Source organism: Macrotis lagotis, chromosome 2 (genome assembly GCF_037893015.1).
Source record: "Macrotis lagotis isolate mMagLag1 chromosome 2, bilby.v1.9.chrom.fasta, whole genome shotgun sequence".
Taxonomy (NCBI): domain Eukaryota; kingdom Metazoa; phylum Chordata; class Mammalia; order Peramelemorphia; family Peramelidae; genus Macrotis; species Macrotis lagotis.
In genome coordinates this window covers 278738602-278765868 of record NC_133659.1, presented here as the reverse complement: position 1 = coordinate 278765868, position 27267 = coordinate 278738602, and the positions used below count along the sequence as shown (strand labels likewise).

Below are 27267 nucleotides of genomic sequence, written 5' to 3'. Positions count from 1 at the left end.
ATAAAGGAGGCTAATTATATTAAAATATAATCATCAAAATATATTTAAAATTTATATTATAAATGTTAATGCATAAATATATTATAAAATCATAACACAATAATTTGATTATATAAGCATAATACATAATTTCTAAACTATTTAAAATCATTAAAATATATTTTAAAAAGTTCACAGACCTCAGTTTAAGAACCTGTGATCTAGAAACCATTCTATAGGTGAAGTTCACATTTCCATTTTCATTGTCTTGATAATAGATATTGGTGAATTAAAGGCAATCCTTCGAGAGCTAACATACAGCATCACTCTTCAGTCAGCAAAATTGCTTCGCCACCTGAAGCAAAAAGATCGACTTCTGCACAAAGTGCAGCAGAACTGTGACATTGTGACGGCATGCTTACAGGCTGTATCCCAGAAGAGAAGTAAGTACCACTGAGTCACTGCAGCATCTCCTGTTGTCCATCCATGGGGGAATTGGGAAAACATGGTAGGGGCCAGGGCTTTCCATGAAAGCTTGTCACTTGAGAAATCAGACTTTTAAAGACCAATATTAAAATGTTTCCAGTCCTAGTATTCAAAATATTTAATCTGATTCATTCTATTAATTAAAACTACTAACAGAGAAGCAACATGGTGTAGCAGGTTGAGCTTGGAGTTGGAAGACTTGGTTTGAATCCCATTCCAAACTTGTTATTAGTTGAGTGATCCCTGGGCAAGTCAACAGTTTTCTTAACAGTGAAATGGGGGTGGGGGCAAACTTATTGAACTTCCTTTAAGGGTTGTTGTTAGAATCTAGAGATAACGTTCTGTAAAATGCATTGCAAGCCTTAAATAAGTTACAGTTAAAGAAAATGAGGTCCACAGAGTCTGGGTGCTTTGCCTAAGGTTATATAGTAATACATGTACATCCTACAACCATTACTATCACTGTTATTTTCACTCCAAATGCACCCCTTTCTCCCAGGAAGGAGGAAGGTTTATTTTTATGGTCTAAGTCTTGTTTCTCTTACTCTGGGTATTAAAACAATGTTCTTTTGACATTACATCTTCCCTCACATTGCCAAACCTCGAGTAGAATTTTCTTGTCTGGGATCAGTGAACTTCCCCCCTTATTTCTTGGTTACTTATGCCGAAAGGTTAAGCTCCTGTTGTTTTAAAAAGGAGGCAGAAATGCATGACTTGTTATGAAATAATTGTTCTTAAATTCTTATCAAATGAAATAATATTTGTGATGTGCTTAGCACAAGGTCTCTGATATGTCAAAGCGTATTCCATTCCTTTCCCATTATTCCATTCATTCCCTACTAAAATAAAAAGGGGAGAAAATCATTTTTTTTATGTAAACCAAAGTTTGCTTCTTACTTGTACTTGGGTATAGATTTTTGTTGTTGTTGTTGAAGGAGGGACCCATGTCACAGTTTTATGGCTATGAGGAGCTCAAGATAAGGACATTCCTTTTACTTAGGCAGCTGGGTGTCTACCTTGTATCTCAGAGTTGTCTAGGGTACTAATAGTTTGCATAATTTGGTCAGTCACATAGCTAGTATGAGTCAGAGTCAAGACTTGAACCCAGGTCTTCTCAACTATGTCATGCTGCTTCTCTGTGTGGGTAGGTAAACTAGTTACAAATTAATTGCTGGATTATGGTAATGCTTTAGTTATTAGTACTGTGGTTAGTTAGAAATAAAATTTTACTGTACATGAATTTTTTAATTCTCCTGGGAATAATTTCATGTATTTCTTAAGACTAACATTTCCTTGTTTTTGTTTTGTATTTTGTATTAACATGCAGCATTGGCCGAGCCTTATATTCAGGTATGAGTATACTGATTACATGTATGATCAGTATATTTTAATTAAAATGCTTGAGGTGACTTTCAAGAGTTTATGAAAGTGAGCATTTTATTTCTTTTCAAATAAATTTGACCCATTTGACTTATCTGCTCTTACTTTTCCATTTAAGGGTTTTTCCCCAATAAAATTTAATTTGGGGGGTTGGTATGTTTCAGGAAGTGAAATTTAATAGCCCAGATTCCATTTTTATGCTTTGTATTCCTCCAAGCTTATTTTTTTTCTATCTTATCCTGTCCCAGATAACTGAGAGAACTGCACCATAGGATCTGGTGCTGGATCAGAGACCTATAGACTTAGAATGGGAAGGGTTATTTTGTCCAACTTTCTCATTTTACAGATAAAAGAAACTGAACCCCAGAGATGTTAAATGAATTGTCTCATGAGTTGCAAGGAATAAGTGACAGAACTGGGATTTGAACCCCAGGTCCTCTTTATCCCGCCTTTGAAGAACAGTTGCTGAGTGTCACAGAGAGATCATAATCTTTACTAATAGAACTTTAGCAATTTTAAATTTAATATTTTATTCTTTTCTTCTTAGTATTGTCATCTCTTATTTGTGTATTTCTTATTATTCTTATTTATATCTGTCTTTAGTTTAGGTTGTTTAAATCAAAAGTTTACAGTGGAAAGTAGAAGATGCACAGAGCTAGAGAAAGGAGGAAGGTAGAGGAATGAGACTGGAGCCAAAAGAGAGGAAAAGAGACAGATTAGGAAACTCGATGGAATTACTAGCTAGAGAATATTTTTAGTGGTTACTAAGCATATTTAGGAGTTTACAAGGTATCTAGATTTATTGATAATGAAATTTCTAGTCATTTAGCTAAAAATGCAGAAGATCATACTTACTCTCTCTCTCTCTCTCTCTCTCTCTCTCTCTCTCTCTTAGTTTTTGCAAGGCAATGAGGTTAAGTGGCTTGCCCAGGGACACACAGCTAGGTAATTATTAAGTGTCTGAGACCAGATTTGAACCCAGGTACTCCTGACTCCAAGGCCGGTGCTCTATCCACTGTGCAACCTAGCCGCCCCAGAAGATCATACTCTTATGTTGCCAAGTAATGAAATTAATTTTGATATTTACTTTCTTATATTTTATGTTTTCAATTTCTAGACATAATTTTGTAGGAAAACCTCAGTTAACCAGATTGTTCTGAGAATAAGGTGATCTAAATGTTAGAATTTTCTGGAGGGTTCCCTTTTCAGTCTTTTTTTTTTGTAAGGCAAACGGGGTTAAGTGGCTTGCCCAAGGCCACACAGCTAGGTAATTATTAAGTGTCTGAGGCCAGATTTGAACCCAGGTACTCTTGACTACAGGGCCAGTGCTTTATCCACTACGCCACCTAGCCTCTCCCTAAAGTTTTTTTTTTTTTTTTTGCAAGGCAGTGGGATTAAGTGGCTTGCCCAAGGCCACATGGCTAGGTAATTATTAAGTGTCTGAGGCTGGATTTGAACTCAAGTCCTCCTGACTCTAGGGCCAGTGCTCTACCCACTGTGCAACCTAGCTGCCCCCTTTTCAGTCTTGATAATAAGACTAAACTAAGAATAATTAAATATTTCTTTTATAAGTTACAACTTTACATTTTCTTGGATTTATTATTGTTAATATGAATTTGCATTTCATAATGCCCTAGATGTAGAAAACACTGTATATTTGGCAAAATGTGTAACAATTGACAGAGGCCACTGTGAGGCCAACTGTTGGGGAGGGAGGGTTTGTATGATAGAACTTGGCTAAAATGGGATTCAATTGAAGTTTAACTATTTTCTTGGGGGGAAAGCATATTATTTGGTATCTTCCAATTTAAAATAATTATTATTGTTAACTAATAATTTATTTATTTTATAATACTGAAAAAGTGTAAATATTACTAGAAATCTCTAAATTTTATAGCCTGGGGACAAAGCTTCAGTTGCTGTGTCCTAGTTGCAGTTCTATTCAGGCCTTATGGAAGATTTTTTTCCAATTTAAAACTCAAATAAAAATGATACAACTTGGGGTGGCTAGGTGGCGTAGTAGATAAAGCACCGGCCTTGGAGTCAGGAGTACCTGGGTTCAAATCCGGTCTCAGACACTTAATAATTACCTAGCTGTGTGGCCTTGGGCAAGCCACTTAACCCCGTTTGCTTGCCAAAAACCTAAAAAAAAAATGATACAACTTGGTTAATTTTAAAAATTTTATTAGAAAATATATACAATAATATATTTAATAAATATATACTTTTTAATATAACCATAAGCATAGTTTATATGCAAAATAATTATGTTATTTTGTTTCTACTACATTTATTATAGCTGGATACTTCTTACAGTTGGACATAATCAAATCTCTCAGTTAATTGGCATAGGATCCTATTATACAAATATATATTATAGTAGTAGTAGGAGGGTAGAGTGAGGGAGTGGAAGTTAGATAAGAAAATGGGGAGCAATAAGATCAATTCCCATCTACTAGATTAACTTTTTTTTAAACTTGATAAAATTTTTTGACCAAAGAAGACAAATAGAAGTAGATAAACCAAAAAGTAGACTTCTTGATAACTTATATAAAACAGTGCCCAAGAATGATTCCAAGGATAGAACATGCAAATGTTTACTTTTGTACTATTTGTCATTTACTGACTGTTCAGAGACAAGACCACTGTGCCTTAAATTTATCAAGATGGTATGGTTGTAAAACATTGCATTTAGATTGAGTTTTTTGTTGTTTAATGTTATCTTCATGCATATAGTTGTAGTCAGTATATATTATTTATTGCTTCTGATTTCTTCACTTTAAAAACACTTTACATAGCTATTCTTCACAGTTCTTTGAATTTATCATATTTGTTGTTACTTGAGATAATAACAATATTGTTCAGTTGTTTTTCAGTCATGTTTGACTCTTTGTGACTCCATTTGGGTTTTTCTTGGCAGAGATACTGAAGTGGTTTGTTGTCACTTAAGATAATAACAATATTTTTCAGTTGTTTTCAGTCATATCTGACTCTGTGTCTCTATTTGGGTTTTTCTTGGCAGAGATACTAGAGTAGAAACTGAGGAAAACTGAGGCAAACAGGGTTAAGTGACTTGTCCAGGGTCATGCAGCTAGTAAATGTCTGAGACCAGATTTTAACTCAGGAAGATGAGTCTTCCTGTATCACTTAGTTATCCCATTATAATCATAGATAACATTTATATGTGCTAGGCACTGTGCTAAATAAGCATGTTACAATTATTATCTCATTTGAGCCTCATAATATCCCTGAGAGTCACATGCCATTATAATCCTCATTTTGCAGATGAGGAACCAGGTGAACAGAGATTTATATGACTCTTCCATGGTTTGAATAAGTATCTGAGTCCATTAACTTATGAAAATTAACTGAATTGTAATAGAGTTTTTCTTTCTTTTAAAGATACATTTTACTGATGATTTTTGTCTTTATGTTCAAGTAACTTAACCTTCCCCAATCTTTTTATAACAAATAAAATAATTCAGCAAAACCACACACATATGATATTCTTTCCTAGTAGTCCCTCACATCTGCCATGAGTGGGGAATGTATGCTTCCTGGTCTATTCACTTGGACCTTAAATGGGTTTTCATTTACTCAACTTGTTCAGTTTCCTTTTGGTGTCTTTTCATTGCCATTGTTTTGAACATGGTATATGTATTATTTTCTTGGTTCTATTTATTTTAGTCTGCATTACTTCACATAAATCTCCCCATGTTTTCTCTGAATTCCTCATCTTTGTAACTTCTTACTATATCCCATTAAATTTTTTTTACCATTTGCTAATCATTTTCCTATAAGAGTATTTTTTGTATGCCTTGTTATATTTTTAGGGACATGCTTTCATCCAGAAGATAAGCAAATTTGTGTTCTTACTTGAACAGAATTCTCTTTTTTCTCAGTGCTTGGTCCCCATAAAATTAATTGTATCTGTCTATTGTAGTTACTACCTAAACAGGTACAAATGTGATAAGCCTGAAGGTCAAGTCTGACCACATTCTTCTGCTCAGCTAGAAAAACTGGCTTTCCATTATCCTAGGGATCAAATGCAAATTTCTCTGTTTTTCAATGAAAGCTGTCACAACCAGTGTCTAATCATCCTTTCCAGACTCCTCTTCATTCATTCTCTTTTCCAGTAAAACTGGCTCATTTGCCATTCCTCTCATATTCCATCTGATGTTACCAGGCTTTTACACAGGTTTTCCCCTGTATCTAGAATGGCCTCACTCCTCATTTCTGCCTCTTAGAACCTTGACCTCCTTCAGAATTTGGCTTAAGCACCTTTTCTACATGAAGTCTTCCCTAATCCCTCAAAGATCATATCTCTCTAAAAAATTTTGCATTTACTTATATGAGTATATCAAATCCCATTAAAATGAAAATTCCTTGGGAGAAGGAATTATTTTGTTTTTTTCTACCTTTCATAGTAGAATGAATGTGTATCATAATGAATGTGTGATTAAATGCTTGTTGTTTGATTATAGAGTTCTTGACAATAATAATAATAATAATAATAATATCACTTTACTATTAGATAATAGTTCTTATGCTAGTATAGAGTCTTAGATCTTCTTTGTATCTCTAATACCAGCAGTGTTCTTTGTAAATAGCAGGTGATTAATAAATATTTATTAAATTAAATTTTATTAAATTGAAAGTACTTTCACATAGAATTTCTTATTTGGGAGACCAAATAGATAATGGAAAAATTGTTTCATTGGTTTGCAGTGAAAGTCACCAGAAATCTTAAAGGCAGTAGGTAAATACTGAAAAGGATTAAGAAAACAAACGTTTTCTGGAAGGTTAGTATTGACTTTGAGAGACAGGTGATTTCTTTAACTTTGTTGTGACTATTCCTGAAAATATGATAGGGTTCAGAGTAAGGAGAATAGATAAAATGCTGTCAGCAACATAATCCTCACAGTTAGTTTATTGCATTATAATATGAAATATTTTGAAATGGCATTGGTTGTTTATGTGCAACAGTTGAATGAATCATCAAAATAAATTTGCATGTTAAAACCTAGTTGTCAGGGGTAGAGCCAAGATGGCACTCTCTCATAACACTTCTAAACTAAGGACTCTAGCTAAATTTTCGAGAGATAGAACCCACAGAGGGACCCAGTAAGGCAGTTCTTCTACTCAAGGTAACTTGGAAAAGAGCAGGAAAGGCTCTGCTCCCCAGGGTTGGAGGGGTGGCCCGCCAAAGCAAAAGAACTTCAGCCTCCTGGATGCAGCCCCAGGGCACTGGGAGCCATGGCTCACAGAAGCAGGGGAGTTTCCTGATCTACGCCCTGGGGAGCACTGGGCACAAATTGGGGGAACAGTGGTGGGGGGGACCTCTGCCAGAGGGAGCATATGAAGCCCAGTCCTCAGGGCACACAACAAGCAGCCAAGGCAATCTAGATCCAGGAAACAGAAGCAGGTAGAGCTGGTAAGCAGGAGCCCCCAGGGCATGAGCCCATTGAACCTGGGGAGGGGCATGAAGAGAGAGAGACTGCCAAGCTCTGTCCTCTGTTCCTGGATCAGGACTTTGGGGTTCTGACCACATTCAGATCCTGATTGCAGTCTAGGTCCCCCCCAATAGAACAGCAGGGGCCCCCTCCACCTCAGCCCCGTGGCAGAGGGGGGCATATATGGTCATTCACATATCAGGAGGGAGGACAGAGCCTCACACACTGAGACCCTTGTGAGACTGTCACAAAAGCTCAGGAAGCACCCCCCAAAACAGGCTAAAGCTGGGAAAATGAGCAAGCAGAGAAACAAGAGGAATACCATTGAGAAATATTTTGCCTGTGAGCCCAAGAAGGATCAAAACACTCAGTCTGAAGATGAGGAAGCACAAGTTCCTGCATCTAAAGACTCCAAGAAAAACACAAATTGGGCTCAGGCTATGACAGAGCTCAAAAAAGACTTTGAAAATCAAATGAGGGAGTTAGAAGAAAAATTGGGAAAAGAAATGAGAGAGATGCAGGAAAAACATGAAAATGAAGTCAGCAGCTTAGTCAAGGAAATCCAAATAAATGCTGAAGAAAATAGTATGCTAAAAACCAGCTTAGGTCAAATGGATAAAACAGTTCAAAAAGTTATTGAGCAGGAGAAGAATGCTTTAAAAAGCAAAATTGGCCAGATGGAAAAAGAGATAAGAAAGCTGTCTGAGGAAAACAAATCCTTCAGACAAAGAATAGAACTCAGGGAGATTGCTGAATTTACGAGAAATCGGGACTCAATACTTCAAAACCAAAAGAATGAAAAATTAGAAGAAAATGTGAAACATCTCATTGAAAAAACAACTGATATGGAAAACAGATTTAGGAAAGATAATTTAAAAATTATTGTAATACCTGAAAGTCATGATCAGGAAAAAAGCCTTGACATCATTTTCAAAGAATTACTGCAGGAAAATTGCCCTGATATCCTAGAAGCAAAGGGCAAAATAGAAATGGAGAGAATCCACAGATTTCCCCCCCCCCCCGAGAAAGAGATCCCAAAAAACCAACCCCTAGTAATATTATAGCCAAGTTCCAGAACTCCCAAGTCAAAGAGAAAATATTACAAGCAGCCAGAAGGACACAATTCAAATACCGTGGAGCTGCAATCAGGATCTCACAGGCCTTAGCAGCAACTACATTAAAAGCTTGTAGGGCTTGGAATATAATATACCAGAAGGCAAAAGAGCTTAGAATGCAACCAAGAATCAACTACCCAGAAAAACTGAATGTCCTCTTCCAGGGGAAAAGATGGACTTTCTTTTCTTTTCTTTTCTTTTCTTTTTTTTTGTTAAGAAACCAATGTTTATTTTCCATCCGCATTTTCCCAACACTATTAGAGCATCTCAGTAAAACTTAGGACCACTCTGTGGTAGTTCCTACCCATTCAGTGGCCTGAGCAGTAGGAGCTGCAGACCAGTCCTCAGTAGCCGGCTGAGCACTCCAATCTTCAGTAGGGAACTGCTGAATGGGCACAGATGGCACCTGGATGCCCTCAGACCAATCAGCCACCTCTGGCTGAGCAGCAGTGAATTCTGGGGCAGGTGCAGTCCATTCACCCTGAAATTCCTCCTCTGTCACTGCCTTCTCAGCTGTGGCCTGCTCTTCCTTTTCAATCTCCTCTGGATCTCTGTAGAAGGAAAGATCAGGCATGACCTCCTATGGGTGCTCACAGGAGATGGTACCACGTATCCGCAGGACTTCTCGGGCCAGCATCCACCACATCAGACCCATTGAGTGAGCTTCCTTGTTGTTACATGGAATGGCAATGTCCACATAGTGAAGTGGGGAGTCTGTGTTGCACAGTGCAATGGTTGGAAGGTTAACATATGATGGTTCAGTCAAAGGCTGATGATCTGTACAAAGATCAGTGACCACCAAGAGGCGAAGCTCCCTGAAAGCTGCCTGGATCTGGTTAGTGAAGGTGCCCGGGGTGAAGCATCCAGCAATAGGTGTGGTGCCAGTGGCAGCAGCAAATTTCAGAACAGCTCTCTGGTCCATGTTCCTGGATGAGATGACACTAACATCAGCTGGATTTTCAATGGCAACAATGGCACAAGCTGCCAGCAGAAGCTTTTCCCAAGTTCTCTTCAAATTAATGATATAGATGCCGTCACTCTTCCTTTTGTAGATATGCTGTTCCATCTGGAAGTCCAAATTGGTGCCACCCAAATGGGTGCCTGCAGCGAGGAATTTGAGGACATCCTCCTCCTTCATCTGCAAGACATCCAGGGCTCTGGACATTGTGAAAGTTTCCCTTGAAAGTTACGGAGGGGGGTGGCTAGGTGGCGCAGTGGATAAAGCACTGGTCTTGGAGTCAGGAGTACCTGGGTTCAAATCCAGTCTCAAACACTTAATAATGACCTAGCTGTGTGGCCTTGGGCAAGCCACTTAACCCCATTGCCTTGCAAAAACTAAAAAAAAAAAAACTAAAAAAAAAAAAGAAAAAAGAAAGTTACGACGGAAACCGTGAACAATGCCATATGGACCCCTCTTCTGGGCAGTGCAGAAAGTAAAGATGGACTTTCAATGAACCAGGGGAATTTCAAATGTTCCTGTTGGAATGGCTAGAGCTGAACAGAAGGTTTGATCTTCAAATACAGGACTCAGGGGAAGCTTGGAGATTGGAGGAGAAGGGGAAAATATGAGGGACTTAATGATGATGAACTGCATGTATTCCTACATAGAAAAATGACACTGATAATACTCATACGAACCTTCTCAGTTAATAGAGCAGGTAGAAGGAGATTTTATAGATGAAGCAGAGGAGAAAGCTGAATTTGAAGATAAAATATGGTGTACAAATGAGTCAATAGAAAAAAGGGAAATGGAATGGGAGAAAGAAAAAGGAGAGGGGGAATAGGCCAAGATATTTCATATAATAAGATTTTTCTTTATTACAATTAGCTATTGCAATGATATTGAAGGTGGGGAAGGCAAGGAGCAATGAGGGAATTTTCGCTCTCATCAGAAGTGGCTAGGAGAGGAAACAGCATATATACTCAATGGAGTATAGGCATCTGGAGTAAGAAGGAGAGAGGGGGGACAGGGGGAAGGGGGTGATGTGAGTGACGGAGGAGAGGATGGACCATGGGGGGAAGAGTGGTCAGATATAACACATTTTCTTTCGTACTTCTTTTTTTTCTTTTAAATTTATTTTTTATTCTCATTTTGTACAAATGTTTTTTTACATTAATAAAATATTCTTGTTTACAAGTAAACAAAATACCCCTCCTCCCCCATGAATATAGATAGACTTGTTTGGGTGAAAAAAGTAAAGGGCAGATAAAAAAATTAAAATAAAAAAATAATAGTAGTAATAATTGTAGGTATGTCCAGGTGGTGTAATGGACGAAGCACCAGCCCTGGAGCCATGAGCACCTGAGTCCATATGCAGCCTCGTAAACCCAACAATCACCTAGCCGTGTGACATGCAAGCCACCCGATCCCCACTGCCCTGCAAAAACCAAAAAAAAAAAAAAAAAAAAAGAAAGAAAAAAAAGACCCAAAATAAAATAAATTAGTAATAATAGTAGGGGTGGCTGGGTGGCAGACAGAGCATTGGCCCTTGAGCCAGGAGCCAGGAGCACCTGGGTCCAAATCCGGCCCCAGACACCCAAAGATCACCCTGCTATGTGGGCCCCAGGCAGCCCCACTTGCCCTGCACCCTCCCCCCCAAATAATAACAAAAAATGTGCTTGAGTCTTTGTTCCAACACCAACACCTCTGTCATGGGTGGATCTCATTCTTTATGGTAAGTCCATCACAAAAGTTATTTCCATATTTTTCCACCGTTGCCATTGCTGATCGCAACTCCCTCCTTTCTTATTTCTCCACTATGACTCTGTTGTAGGGTCGCTGAGTGGCGCAGCAGACAGATCCCTGGTCCTGGGGCCAAGAAGCCCTGAGCCCCCATACCACCCCTTAGGCCCAGAATCCGCCTGGCCCTGTGGTCCTGGGCAGGCCTTCCATTCCCAGCCCCTTGCAAGAAGTAAGAAAGAAAATGTGTTATATCTGACCACTGTCCCCCCATGGTCCATCCTCTCCTCCTTTATTCACATCCCCACCCCTTCCCCCTGCTCCGCCCTCCTTCTTACTCCAGATGTGTATACCCCATTGAGTATATTTGCTGTTTCCTCTCCTAGCCATCTCTGATGAGAGCAAAGTTTCCCTCATTCCCCCTTGCCTCTCCCCTTCCATATCATTGCAATAGCTCATTGTAATAAAAAAAATCTTATGTGAAATACCTTGGACTATTTCCCCTCTCCTTTTTCTTTCTCCCATTCCATTTCCCTTTTTTTTTCCTATTGACTCCATTTTTACACCATATTTTACCTTCGAATTCAGCTTTCTCCTGTGCTTCAACTATAAAAGCTCTCTCTACCTGCTCTATTAACTGAGAAGGTTCATATGAGTATTATCAGTGTCATTTTTCTATGCAGGAATACATGCAGTTCATCCTCATTAAGTCCCTCATATTTCCTCCCTCTCCTCCAATCTCCATGCTTCACCTGAGTCCTGTATCTGAAGATCAAACCTTCTGTTCAGCTCTGGCCATTCCAAAAGGAACATTTGAAATTCCCCTAGTTCATTGAAAGTCCATCTTTTCCCCTGGAAGAGGACATTCAGCCTTGCTGGGTAGTTCATTCTTGGCTGCATTCTAAGCTCTCTTGCCTTCTGGTATATTTTATTCCAAGCCCTACGAGCTTCCAATGTAGCTGCTGCTAAGTCCTGTGTGATCCTGACTGCAGCTCCTCGATATTTGAACTGTGTCCTTCTGGCTGCTTGTAATATTTTCTCTTTGACTTGGGAGTTCTGGAACTTGGCTATAATATTCCTAGGGGTTGGTTTTTTGGGATCTCTTTCTCTGGGGGATTGGTGGATTCTCTCCATTTCTATTTTGCCCTCTGCTTCTGGAATATCAGGGCAATTTTCCTGTAGTAATTCTTTGAAAATGATGTCAAGGCTCTTTTCCTGATCATGACTTTCAGGTATTCCAATAATTTTTAAATTATCTTTCCTAAGTCTGTTTTCCATATCAGTTGTTTTTTTCAATGAGATATTTCATATTTTCTTCTAATTTTTCATTTTTTTGTTTTGAAGTATTGATTCCTGATTTCTGTTAAATTCATCAATCTCCCTGAATTCTATTCTTTGTCTGAAGGATTTGTTCTCCTCAGAGAGTTTTCTTATCTCTTTTTCCATCTGGCCAATTTTGCTTTTTAAAGCATTCTTCTCCTGCTCAATAACTTTTTGAACTGTTTTATCAATTTGACCTAAGCTGGTTTTTAGCATGCTATTTTCTTCAGCATTTTTCTGGATTTCCTTGACTAAGCTGCTGACTTCATTTTCATGTTTTTCCTGCATCTCTCTCATTTCTTTTCCCAATTTTTCTTCCAACTCCCTCATTTGATTTTCAAAGTCTTTTTTGAGCTCTGTCATAGCCTGAGCCCAATTTGTGTTTTTCTTGGAGTCTTTAGATGCGGGAGCTTGTGCTTCCTCATCTTCAGACTGAGTATTTTGGTCCTTCTTGGGCTCATTTGCAAAATATTTCTCAATAGTCTTCTTTTTGTTTCTCTGCTTGATCATTTTCCCAGCCTGGGCCTGGTTTGGGGTGTTTCTTGAGCTTTTGGGACACTCCCACAAGGGTCTCAGTATGTGAAGCTCTGTCTTCCCTCCTGGTCTGTGAATGACCATAAGCGCCCCCCTCTGCCAAGGGGCTGAGGTGGGGGGGCCCCTGCTGTTCTATTGGGGGGGGGGCCTAGACTGCGATCAGGATCTGAATGTGGTCAGAGCCCCAGAGTCCTGTTCCAGGGGCAGAGGACAGAGCTCTGCAGTCTCTCTTCACTCCCCTCCCTCAGCTAAATGGGTTCATGCCCTGGAAGCTCCTGCTTACCAGCTCTGCCTGCTTCTGTTTCTTGGAACAGGGCTGGGGAAAGACCATGCTGCTCGCTGTGAGCCCTGAGGGCTGGGCTCCATGTGCTTGCTCTGGCAGAGGTCCCCCGCTGTTCCCCCACTTTGTGCCTGGTGCTCCTCGGGGTGCAGCTCAGGAGACTCCCCCACTGCTGTGAGCTGAGACTCCCAGTGCTCTGGAGCTGCCTCCGGGAGGCTGAAGTTCTTTCGCTCTGGCGGGCCACCCCTCTGGCGGGCCGCCCCTCCGATCCCGGGGAGCAGAGCCTTTCTGCTCTTTTCCAGGTTACCTTGAGTAGGAGAACTGCCTCACTGGGACCCTTTGTGGGCTCTGTCTCTTGAAAGTTTAGTTAGAGTCCTTAGCTGATGAATTTTATCAGAGAGCTCCTAAGACTGGATCCCTTCTTGTCGCCGTCTTGGCTCCACCCCCCTCTTTCTTACTTCTTGCAAGAGGCTGGGATTGGATGGACTGTCTGGGACCATAGGGCCAGATGGAAGCTGGGCCTAAGGGGTGGTATGGGGGCTTGGGGCCTCTTGGCCCCAGAGCTGGGGATCTGTCTGCTGCGCCACTCAGTGACCCTACAGCAGAGTCAGAGCAAAAGGAGAGAGAAAATATAGTACATGATAGTGGAGAAATATGAAAAGGAAGTAGTTGCGATCAGCAATGGCAAGGGTGGAATATATGGAAGTAACTTTTGTGATGGACTTATCATAAAGAATGTGATCCACCCGCGACAGAGTTGGTGGTGTTGGAACACAGACTGAAGCACATTTTGTATTATTATTATTATTTTTTGGGGGGTGTTGCATGGCAAATGGGGCTGGGTGGCCTGCCTGGGGCCACATAGCAGGGTGATCATTGGGTGTCTGAGGCTGGATTTGGATCCGGGTGCCCCTGGCTCAAGGGCCAATGCTCTGTCCGCCACCCAGCTGCCCCTACTATTATTACTATTTTATTTTATTTTAGGTCTTTTTTTTTCTTTTTTGGTTTTTGCAGGGCAGTGGGATTGGGGTGGCTTGCATATCACACAGCTGGGTGATTGTTGGGTGTATGGGGCCTGATATGGGCTCGGGTGCTCCTGGCTCCAGGGCTGGTACTCTGTCCACTGTGCCACCTGGCCATACTTACAATTATTACTATTATTTTTTTAATTTTAATTTTAATTTTTCTCTCCCCTTTATCGCTCAAGTGGGTCTATATTTTTTGTGGGGGAGGGGGTATTTTGTTTACTCTTAAACAAGAATATTTTATTAATGTGTAAAAATTATTTGTACAAAATGAGAATAAATAAATATTAAATAAAAAACCAAAACAAAAATAAAACAAAACAAAACAAAAAACCTAGTTGTCTTTTGGGGAGCCCTATGCTCAGAGAAAACAGGGTCAAAATGCTGCTAAATGCTTAGTAATATTTATAATAATTAATTACCTTTATTTTAACTTTGTAGAGAAATAAAGAACATTTTAGCAGCCTTTTGTTCCATGTGAAGGCAGACTTCTAATAAGGTGAAAGGAGTCATATGCTTGCAAAATGTATGTATATGTGTATTTGTTTATCATATTGATATCTATGTCTGTCTATCTATCTAACCTATCATTTAAATATCATCTCTTTAAATGCTTTGTATAAACTGGTCACATAAGTGGATGACTGTTTTTCAGACTTCCTTTTATATAAGATATCCTTTATCTACTGTGAATCAGTCCTGCAGAAGGAGGAGAGGGAATTTCTGTGAACAGTGTTTGTTGAATATCAGTTCTACCATTTTAGCAGGCACAACTAACAGTCGCAGTATTTGGGAATCTGCCATTTCCCCAAACAAACATTTTGACATTTCCTAAAAGTGGCTCAGAATATTATATCAAGAAACTACCAAATATGATTTCTAGCCATGAGAGAATGCTGTGAACCTCTGCTAATTTTCACGAGTCCATCTTTTTTCTTCCCCTGACAAAAGTATATTGTAAAATGGGGATTGGATGTTACTAGTTTTGAAGAAGGGTCCTAAAATTAAAAGGTGCTGTCTACAGATAATAATTTACTGGGTAGTCTACCTTACCCTCCTCTTAAGTTTTTCTGGACTCAGAGAGAACTAAGAGCTCCCTGCCCCTTCTCAATAGCATTTATTCTATTTAAACGGAAAGATTACTTACGAGTTAAATCTCATAAAAAACTTATTTTGTTTGGGAGTAGAACCAGGGGTTTCATTTAAAAGGTTAACTAAGGCATGATCAAAGTAGGTGTCACTTTTATTTACTACCTGTTTGTACCATTGGGTATTTCAAAAGTGGCTTTTGTGGGGATTTTTTGTCCATCCAATATATAATTAAAGTTTGGTTTGACATTAATATAATTTGTATAATCAAGGTATAATCAAGGGAATTTTGTTACATGAATTGCACAAAATATTCTACAGCAAGAATCCCCCCCCCACTTTTGCTCTCAAACCACATAATATAGGTGAAATCTCTTTTTTCCCCCATTTTTGTTGCCAAGAAGACCCCCAAATGTGGTCATCATGAGTCAGATACAACTAAAATAACAGAACAACAACAAATATTTCTAATACATTGTTGATATTGTATGATTTTAAAAGCAACTTTTTTTCTTGCCTAATATCCAAAAAATTTTCTTTCAATTTTGAAAACAGAGGTTCCTTTTGATCTCATTTCCAGGGTATCAGACTTTTCTCCTCTTCCCCATTTTGGTAATACTTTGATGAAAGGAAAAGTGTTCTTAAGAGCCAGCAGAGGGAGCCCAAATTTTTGCTTTGATTTTTTTTTCAAGTGATTTATTTATAACTCCGCTCCTTCCAAAGGATTTGCAGGCATTCACACAATTTAGAATAGCATAATTAGAGATTAAAAAAGAACAGAGAACATGTAGGAGAGACATATGGAGGACTTGCAAAATTACTTAATATACTATAGCTGAATTTATATTTGGGTCTTATGTTATAAAAGGATATTTTTGGAACCACCTGATTTCTAATAAATGGAATATATTTGTCACTTTCAGAATAGCTTAAGACATATGAGCCAGCTTGTTTAAAAAAGAAAAAGATTTACCATGACTATGGTTCTTAAAGTGTTAGTGTTGGGATTGCAGATAGAAAACTGGTTTCCAGTGATTTTTTTTTTGTTCCAGAAAATCCTTTTCAACAGAAGGAAATGTAGTATGAATACTCACAACAATTTCAAATATCATTTGTAATATTCTTTTAGATTTTCATTAAGATCTTATAATAACTATAATGTTAACTTTGTTCCCAAACCTTCAAATTAAAATCTATGATTATAAAATATAAAATTTTATGCTGTTTATAATTAGAAAATATAAATATAAAATATAAGGTAATTAGAAAATATAAATATAAAACAAAAACTGTATTAATAAAATAATTGTAAATATGTTATGTGAGATTTTCTGCAAGAATCAAGAGAAGTAATCCAGCAAGGCCTTCATATATTTACTATTATTTGTAGTATAGTATGATATTTAATTTATTTTACAAATTTTCCTGAATTTAATAACATTTTAAATGAAATAACTATAACTTAGATATAGACATAACTTTAATAGAATTAATAAACTTTAATAACACTTTAAATGAAATAACTGTAACTTAGATATAACTTTAATATAATATATAATGATATATAAACCTAATTTTGATACTAAACATTTTTAATTGAATAGAGTTTTATAATACTTGAAATATTTGAACAAAGATTTTTTTAAATTTATTTTTATTAAGGATATTATTTGAGTTTTACAATCCCCCCCACACTCTTACTTCCCTCCCCCCCCAAGGAAAGCAATCTGTCAGTCTTTACTTTGTTTCCATGTTGTACCTTGATCCAAATTGAATGTTGATGAGAGAGAAATCATGTCCTTAAAGAAGAGACAAGAAGTCTAAGAGTTAACAAGATCAGACAGTAAGATATCTGTTTTTTCCCTAAATTAAAGGGAATAGTCCACATTTCAAACTCCACATTTCCTTATCTGGATACAGATGGCACTGTCCTTTGCAGACAGCCCAAAATTGCTCCCAATTGTTGCACTGATGGAATGAGCGAGTCCTTCAAGGTTGAACATCACCCCCGTGTTGCTGTTAGGGTATACAGTGTTTTTCTGGTTCTACTCATCTCACTCAGCATCAGCTCATGCGAATTCCTCCAGGCTTCCCTGAAATCCCATCCCTCCTGGTTTCTAATAGAACAATAGTGTTCCATGACATGCATATACCACAGTTTGCTAAGCCATTCCCCAATTGAAGGACATTTACTTGATTTCCAATTCTTTGCCACCACAAACAGGGATGCTATAAATATTTTTGTACAAGTAATGTTTTTACCCTTTTGTCATCGTCTCTTCAAGATATAGACCCAGTAGTGGTATTGCTGGGTCAAAGGGTATACTCATTTTTGTTGCCCTTTGGGTGTATGAATAAAGATTTTTTAATAGTTAATGCCAGACAGACATAATTTTTAGTTTGGTTCTACATCATTTATTTATGTGTTTTAATTTAAAACAAAAATAGAATGAAAATGCTTATTCAGACTAATCTGCTGTAGAAAGGGGTAGAATTTTATAAGCCCAGAAAGTGAAGCAGTCTATGCTTACAGATGGTCATCGCCAAAATTCCAACCATCTACTAAAGGTTCATTTTGACTAAGGAAACAGTTGTGATCCTATGCCAATGGAGAGAGACATATACCTACTTGGATGAAATCAGATATCTTTGGAAATATCAGAAGAAAATTGACTTAATTCTTCCTGCTAGTTTAATAAAGAATGATGTCTTACTTATTTGTAAATGGATTTTTTCTCTAATTACTCCTTTATGAATTTCTTAAAAAACAAACAAAACCTACCAGACTTGTAGGTTGGCATCTTAATCGTAGCCTTCAAGGATCTGTGTTTTCATCACTGTGGATACACAATGCCACCACCAATGGCAATTATCACTCCTTCATGCATTAATAGACTGTTTACATGAGTTGTTGTGAATTAAAAAAAAGCCACTCTGAATTTAACTAGACTGGTCCTCGGATGTGAAAAATATGACAATCTATTTTTGGGTCTATACTCAAAGCCAATGTGGTAGGATGTGGTAGTACTTGAACTGTTCTAGAACTGTCTTCAGAATGACTAACATACCACAGTGAGGTACGATGGTGGTGAGTGGAGGAAACTGATCTTATATAGGAGGGAAATTCTCTCAATAGGGATCACTGGTATGGAGTTGGAAGGAAGGGGCCTAAGAGAGCTGTTCAGATGGTTCAGATCAGACATCCTTCTTTCCTTTTCATTTCTACTTCTCTCTAGTATTCACCATTAAGCTCCCATATCTTCTCCCTCCTCCCTAATTTTCAGCTTTTTTTTGTGGGGGGTTTGTCTTCCCCACTAGTTTGATTCTCCTTAAGAATATTTCTTTTTGTCTTTTTTTGTATCACCAGGAATTAGTACAATGCCTGGCATTCATCAAACACTTAATAAATGTTTGTTGACTTGGTTTCTAGTCCAGCCATCTCATTTTATATATGAGGAAACTGAGGTTCAGGCCTTTAAAAGGTCAAAAAGTAGTAAATGTCAGAGGTGAGATTCAAATCCAAGTCTTTTGACTTCAGAACCACTGTGTTTTCCATTGTGTTACACTGATATTTAACAACTTTGGGTAACTTCTTTTATTGTTCAATATTTTCCACCACTCCATTGACAAAAGTATTAGAGTGGTCTGCCATTTCCTTCTCCAGCTCCATTTATAGATGAGGAAATGGAGATTAGAGCTTGTTAAATGACTTCCTCAAGATCACACAGCCTACTAAGTTTAACATATTTGAGTGAGAGTACATATTTTGTTAGTCAGAATGGTGGGGTGGAAGTATTTTTTGCTCTTTGATGAAGGTGTGAAAATGGAATGCAAGCCAGTTTTGAGAAACTTTTTTTGCAGCTGACTTTACCAACAAATAGATATTGTAGAGCTTTGAGTTTAGACCCAAAGATAGATTGTCATATGTTTCACATCCGAGGACCAGTCTAGTTAAATTCAGAGTGGCTTTTTTTTTAATTCATAGTAACTCATGTAAACAGTCAATTAATGCATGGAGGAGTGATGATTGCCATCAGTGGTGTCATTGTGTATACACAGTGATGAAAACACAGATCCTTAAAGATTGAATTAAGATGCAAACCTACAAGTCTAGTAGGTTCTGTTTGTTTTTAAGAACTTCATAAAGGAGCAATTAGAGAAAAAAATCCATTCTTCACAGGAGGATAAATAAGCAAAAGATTTCTGGGAAAGATAATGAGAAGGATTTGTTGGTATGATTCTTGTTAGAATCTTTGGGTTCTTCATTTTTGTGTCTTGGACCTCTTGGGCATTCTGGTGAAATCTGTGGACTGCTTCACAGAAAAATGTTTTTAAATACATTAAATAAAATCTAGGTGGTTACAAAGGAAGACAATTATAATGAGAGAAAAGTTATCAAAGTATTTAAAAACAAGTTCATAGAATAATCTTCACTTTATGAATCTTTGAAACTATGTATGATATTAGCTGTGTACAGTTCCAGATGGGGAAAGAAGAGAAAGAGGCTTTCCATTCCACTTAACTATTTTTGGTTTGTTCTGATTTATGCTTGAGTAAGTGAGAGAATTATGATAGTTAAGAGATATACCCAATTATCCCCCTCCTACATAACTGTACGGTCAACAAGGTGGTAATGAATAAAATTTCAGATCAGAATTCAGGAAGACTCATCTTTGTGAGTTCAAATATGGCCTCAGACACTTACTAGCTGTGTCACCCTAGTCAAGTCACTTAACTCTGTCTAAGATTCTTCTTGATAAAATAAGCTGGAGGAAGAAAAGGTAAACCACTCTAGTTTCTTTGCAAAGAAAAACACAAATGGGATCATGGAAAGGAGAGCTGTATTGTATACAACTTAAAACAACTGAACAATAACAGCAAATATAGCAGTATGTCTTTGTATAGAAGTTACAGTTATGTATTGTGTTAGATAACTCTCCTAATTTCTTTGGCCCCCCACTTTATAATTTGGGGATGATAATATATGCCCTATTTATTTTGCAGGGATATGTAAAGGTGAAGTGAGATAAAAATGCAAAAGTCCTCAAAAAATTTAACATTAGCAATTGTAGGGCATTAATATCCTGAAATTCAATTTGAAATCTTTTTCTTTGAGTTCTGTGCTCCCATAGTAGAATGTAAATTCCTCGAGGGAGACAACTTTCATATGTGATATTGTATCTTTCACATCTAGTACAATTCTTTACACTTAGTAGAAATTTAATTAAATATTTGTTCCTCTCCTATATTTATTATGGTGACTATAAGGCAACTGGATGGGATTTCATATCTTTTAGCATTTTAATACAATCCATGGCTTAAGAACACTGGAGTGGTTTGCTATTCTCTTTTCCAGTTCTATCACACAGCTATTGAATATCTGAGAGTAAATCTGAACTAGCCCCAGAGCTGTCTACTGAGTCACCTAGCTGCTTCCCTGGAACATAGTAGGTAATTAATAAATGTTTATCAATGGAACTACTTACTGAAAGAATAGTAAGCATTTCTATAATTTAATATTTTGTTACTTTCACCACTTTGTTCATCCTGAGCTCTGAGGTTGCTAGTTGTCTGTACATGCCGTTCATTCAGTAAATGGCATCTTTATGAATCAGAGATATTCTGTTGAAGAAATTTCTACAATTTCTTTTTTTAGGTTTTTTTTTTTTTTGCAAGGCAAATGGGGCTAAGTGGCTTGCCCAAGGCCACACAGCTAGGTAATTATTAAGTATCTGAGACCAGATTTGAACCCAGGTACTCCTGACTCCAGGGCTGGTGCTTTATCCACTGCGCCACCTAGCCACCCCAATTTCTACAATTTCTGAAGTAGCTTCAGTCACCCCTTCTTTTTTGTAGAGATAGAAAGCTTAGATGCTTCCTCTTTGGAAGACATGATGATGACTCATAGTTCTTCATCTTTGTTCTTGGAATGTTTGGGCATTCTGGTAAAATCTATGGACCCCTTCTGTTGCGGTCCACTCTGGGCAGCCGGGTCTCAGTTTAATTCACACAACTCTTTGGGGAGCTCCGCCGGACATGTCCCGCATGTTCAATAATGAAAGTCAGCCAGTGAGAGATAAGCAAGGAGTTTATTGCAGGTATATACTACATCTCTGACTCACATAGTTGAAATAAGGGTATATATAAGCCTAGTCCCCTTGTATCAACATCCCTCATCTCCAGGCCTGTGGAGCATGCCACAAAAGGTCTGTATCCTGGAAAAATGTGGAATCTTCAACAAGATAAAGATGAAAGGTAGAGAGATAAGGACTAGAACTCCTTCCTGGGACAGTTGAACAATATGAGGATGAAAGGCAGAGGGATAAGGACAAAAGGTCCTTCCTGAGAATATTCAACAAGATAAGGATGAAAGGCAGGAGAACAAAGAAAGAGAAGGGCCAGAGCTCCTTCCTGAGTTCAGAGCACTCCGGTATGGACATTCCTGTTGTCCCAGGTCTCAATGACTCTCAGGATGAACTCCTCATGGCCACATACTCTGTCTATTATCCCCTTACACCCTTCTCAGAAGGTGTTTTTAAATATATAAAATAAAATCTATGGGGGGTTATCAGATGGGAATTTAGAGTTAAGAACAAAAGTAGGAAATGAATTCAATATGTACAGGGCAGTATTAGTATAATAGAGCTAACAGGGAACTGGGTTTGAATCCCACATTGTTGTTTCCTCTCTTGGCGTCTCAGTTTTTCTCATCTGTAAAAAGGGGATGATAAAAGTTGTCCTACCTGTCTCACAGGGTTATTGCAAGGAAATGTGCACTGTAAACATTAAAACATGATCCAAATGTGAGTTATTATTGTCACTTTTTGGGAATTTGATTTAATTCAATTTAACAAACTGGACTAGGCACTGAGACTACCAAGACAAAAAAAAAAGAAATAATTGCTCTACTCAAAAAGGTTACCTTCTGCTAAGATAGACTTTTATTTTCCATGCTTCCAAGTATATTTCTGAAAGATGGGAAATATTGCTATGCTGTAGCTGTACTTCATTGTTCAGACTGACTCATTTAGAAAAAAAAATTAGGTGTTCCCTCTCCCAATTATGATATTGATATTGTCTTCATTATCTGGGTCATTACATGTGAACAATTAAAAAAAAAACAAAAACAGGTTCTGTGGGAAAATGACCATTTTTTTCTCCTTTAAATTTTCACCTGCTCTGTAACTCTATCACTTTTCATTAGAAAAAATGGAACAATAAACAGAGGATTCCACTAATAGACTCACTGCCCATCACTAACATACACACACCTGTAGGAAAAGTAATGAAATGAATAACTCACTACACCTGCATTTTCAGTTCAAGTTCAGTATCTAATCTCTTCCGCAAAAGCAGGCCAGCAACAAACTTCCTTGAACTTTTTTGGAAAACAAATACTATTTGTACTTGAATTCTAATCTTTCTTTTCTTGAAACTAAAATTATCCAAAATGCATGTCAGTGCTTTAGTAGCGCATTTGAGTCAGAAAATGATTGAGTCACTGAATATTTCATTGAGTCAATCTAATCCTCCTTATCTAATCATCTCCTAAAATGTGCTGTCTTTGGAGGAAGCTCATATAAAATTTCCATTTTCAGTTGTTTTCTTTTGAAGGTCTTTAGTATATTGGTGTTGATCAAGGTTTATATTAGAGATTCTAAAGTTGAATGCAACCAACACATTACTTTTTTCACTTCTAATCAATTAATCAATCAATAAACATTTCTTTCTTTTTTTTTTTTTGCAAGGCAATGGGGTTAAAGTGACTTGCCCAAAGCCACAGAGCTAGATAATTAAAGTGTCTGAGGATGGATTTGAGCTCAGGTCTTCCTGACTCCAGGGTCAATGCTCTATCCATTGTGCTTCCTAGCTGCCCCCAATAAACATTTCTTAAGTTCCTATTATGTACCAAGTGACACAGGGGATACAAAAAGAGACAAAAACAGTTCTTACCCTTAAGGAACTTATAAACTGTTTATCAAGGGATATTCAGGCAAAGGAGTTCAGCTATAAACATCTATTTCTACCCCCCCCCCCCCCCCCGTAAATCTCAAATTGTGGAGAAAATGAAAAAAGAGCTGCTTTTGACAGAAAGGCGGGAGTATCTTTATTCTAGAGCTTTTTTTTTTACCCTCTGCATATGATCTTACAAAATGTATCTATTATATCAAAAGATATCAATGATGGAAGAGAAAAAAAATGCTGGGGATAGTATGGGAAAACAGGCACATTAGTACATTGTTAAAGGCGTTGTGTCAATTGAACCAAGATTCTGGAAAGCAATTTGGAACTATGCCCCCCCCCCCCCAAATTATTAAACTGTGAATGCCCTTTAACCCAGATCTACACCTCAAGGAGATCAAAGAAAGAGCTAAAGGACCCAGATGTACATAAATATTTGAAACATCTAATTTTTTGGGTCATTCCATATGAGGGATTAAAAGAACAAAAACAGGTTCCATGGGAAAATGGTCATTTTGTAACTCAAGAAACCTCAAATTGAAAACTAAGGGATTATCCTCCTATTGGGGAATGGCTAAACATATTATGTATATGAATGTGATGTAATATTGTGTGATAAAAGATGTCAAAATAGACAAAATTAGTGAGGATTGGAAAGATCCCTATGAACTGATAGAGAGTGAAGTAAGCAGAGGGAGGAAAACAATTTATATGATGATGACATCATAATTAAAGTCTTATCTTGAAAAAAATCTGTGAATCATGATAGAACTTTAATCAATTCAATGACAAACCATGAGCCCAGAAGATGAAACATATCACCTCCTGTCAGAGCAATGATGAACTTAAAATGCAGAAAAAGATATATTTTTCTGGAATGGTTAATGCAGATAGTTGTTTTGCTGTACTATGATATTTGTGGTATAGGTTTTATTTTTATTTTATATATATATATATAGTTCAATAAGGGGAGGGTAGAGATAAATAATTTTTTAAATAAATAATTAAAAAATCAAAGAAAGTCATGCTTTGAGGCATTTTACAAGTCAGAACCTCAGATTTCGAAGGAATCTAGAAATCATTAAATCCAGATTGTTACCTTTTATCTACAATATCTTTGACATGAATGATCATACAGTTTCCACTTGGAGAGAGTTCACCATTTATGGTGAGACATGAGACAACTCTTTTTTATTTTTTGGCAGCTTTAATTGTAAGGAATTTATACCTTTTATGAGTCAAAAATTTATACCTTTATATGAGTCAAAAATCTGTTGGCAGTTTCCAGTCAATGCATCCAATTCTTCCCTCTGGGACTATGCAGTGAAAAATCTAATCCTTCCTCCATATGACAGACCCTTGAATACTAGGAGATGACTATCTATCCCCTTTCCCAAACTTCCTTTCTTCAGGTTAAGCATCCCTTCCTTTTTCAAATAGTTTTCAAAAGGTATCATCTCTAGATTCTTAACCTTTTCCCTTGACACATTCCAATTTGCCAGATTTTTCCCTAAAATATGCCACCTTGAAATGACTATGGTGACCTGATTAGGGGAGAATATAGGATGAAAAATCACCTATCAGGGTGACTAGGTGGCACAGTGGATAGAGCACGGGTCCTGGAGTCAGGAGCACCTGAGTTTAAATCTGACCTCAGGCACTTAATAATTACCTAGCTGTGTGGCCTTGGGCAAGCTACTTAACCTCATCGCCTTGCAAAAAAAACCCCTAAAAACACAGAGAAAAATCACCTATCTCTTTCTAGATATTATGCTGCTCATAATGTATATTAATTTTGCTGTTCATAATTTGTAATAATTTTGCATTAGTATTTTTGGCTGCCATAAAACACTGTTGACTCCTACAGAATTTGTAGTCCTTTAGAACAACTTGCTCTCTGGGTATCCTCTTATATCTCATACTTGTGAAATTGATTTTTTAAACCTAAATGTCTGATTCTATACTTAACCCAAGTAAATTTTATTATATTAGATTTGGTCCATTGTAATAAGTAGTCTATTAGAATCATTTTGAAAACTGATCATCTAATGTGTTAACTATTTTTCCCAACTTTCTCCCACATTTAATAAGCAGGTCATCTGTTCTAGGTCAAATTTAAGTTTGTCCCATTATTTAATCCTGGGATTAGAATTAAATGAAACAATTTTGAAACCTAAAATGCAATAAAATAACTTTACTTATAATAAATAATTAAAAGGATAAAATTACTGAAAGCAGAAGTTGCTTCCTTCTATCTCCATATTCCCCAGGGCAACAATGCTTATTAAAAAGATTCAGTGGAAATTCTACCAAAACTCAGGAACACCAGCTCCCCATAGGTTTTTAATATCTTTAGTCTTTCAGACCAATCAAATCCTGAAGATGATATCCTTAGTGGGAAACTATATTAATCTATGTAAAATTAATTTTTTTAACTACCATCTTTCTCTTTGGTGGCAAGGTCCCATAATCCTCTAGGGCACCTTAATAGCCTTAAAAAAATAGAACTAGCCTGTTTATGTATCCCTGAAGGAGGAAGTTAATACAAAGAAAGCAAGAAATCCTATCAGTATAATGAGTAGTTTTACCAGTGAGATTCCAGTGCTAGAGCATTTTGAGGAGGGAACCCTTATGAATATTGGAGAGTCTGTTTTTGAAAATTAATGCTAAGGATGGAGGAGAGAAGAAAACATTTGGGAAAGATTTTGTGGGAAGTGAGATATGAAATTAGGGAGAAATAAAAACATTACCTTGCTACAGTAAAGACCCAATTGAAATTGTATAACATAAATTTGTAATGTACTCAGTCAAAATGTTTCAATAGCATATGATTAAGAGCAGAGGAAGTAAATGATGAACATAGTCCTCTGCCAATATTTGGCAAGGGATGAATGGTGATAGGAGGGGGAAAAAGATTTAAAATTAGAGGAAATTGTAAAATTGAATTTTCTACTATAGAGTCATTAGTGAGGAGGGAAGTGAAGTCATAGCATAGGTAATGGCTTGAAAAATATTGAGTAGAATCACTGGAGGTCGATGAGGGTGAAGAATAGGTTTAGAAGGGTGAACATAGGGAAAGATGGAATGATAAGAGTTTCTAGATGAAGGAATGTCAGAATGTTTAATTAAGAAAGTGGAACACTTGTGGATAATGGTGAGATCCAGTGTGTGACCATTTCTATATTTGACTTCTTTAGATTACCCCTTTAGAAACCTCTAATAAAGGGTTGCCCTCTTCTTCTATAGAGAATAGGTGAAATCTCTCTCCTATTTCCTTCATCCAGGGACTCAAATTTGCTACCAAGTTAGCTAAAGGATACTCTTTCTTCCAGATAAGTAAACATTTGTTCATTTTGGAAAGATAATTTCATTTCTCCATGTCATTTAGCAACTCTTAACAGTTCCATCCCTTGGTTCCCCTAAGCCCTTTATAGGATAGAGTTCTTCAAATCATCCCAGTAGAAGAGAAGGCTTTGTAATCAAGAAGAACATGAACTGTTTCCCTAGGATATATAGAACCTTCATAGAGGCAGAAATTTCTCAAAGCTCATGCTATTCCAAGGTGGGGAGAAAATAAAGAAGCACTGAGATTGTGTCTAAAAGTAATCCATCTCTCTTGGAGGGTAGAACCCTCATTTCACTGACACATTACAGGTGCAGCTTCTGGAAGATGGGACACCCAACTTCAACAATTGGTAATATGATCATGCATAAATTCAAGAATCCAATATAGCAGTTAATAGGGTCTTCACTACCTGAAAATGGTACAGTGAATGTGGTAGCTAGGTCCAGTCTTGGACTTCTGAAGTAAAGTGGTCTGAACCAGCAACTAACTGCTTTTAAAAATGGTATTTCAAAATAACTACTTCACAGAGTTTATGGCTCTAAAAGTCTAATGTTTATTTAATCTTTGGTTCTTAGGAACTGACACTATAGGGTCAAAAGGACTAAGGATGAAAGCCTG

At 37.3% G+C, this 27267-nt stretch overlaps 1 protein-coding gene across 2 annotated transcripts in view; it reads left to right on the top strand.

The window, feature by feature from the left end:
• Positions 1 to 27267, top strand: part of TBC1D30 (TBC1 domain family member 30) — a 127624-nt gene that overhangs the window by 16096 nt on the left and 84261 nt on the right. For both annotated transcript variants that reach the window (XM_074226215.1, XM_074226214.1), the window contains exon 2: positions 258 to 422. In XM_074226215.1, the coding sequence (XP_074082316.1) occupies positions 258 to 422 (165 nt within the window). The remainder of the gene's footprint in view (positions 1 to 257; positions 423 to 27267) is intronic.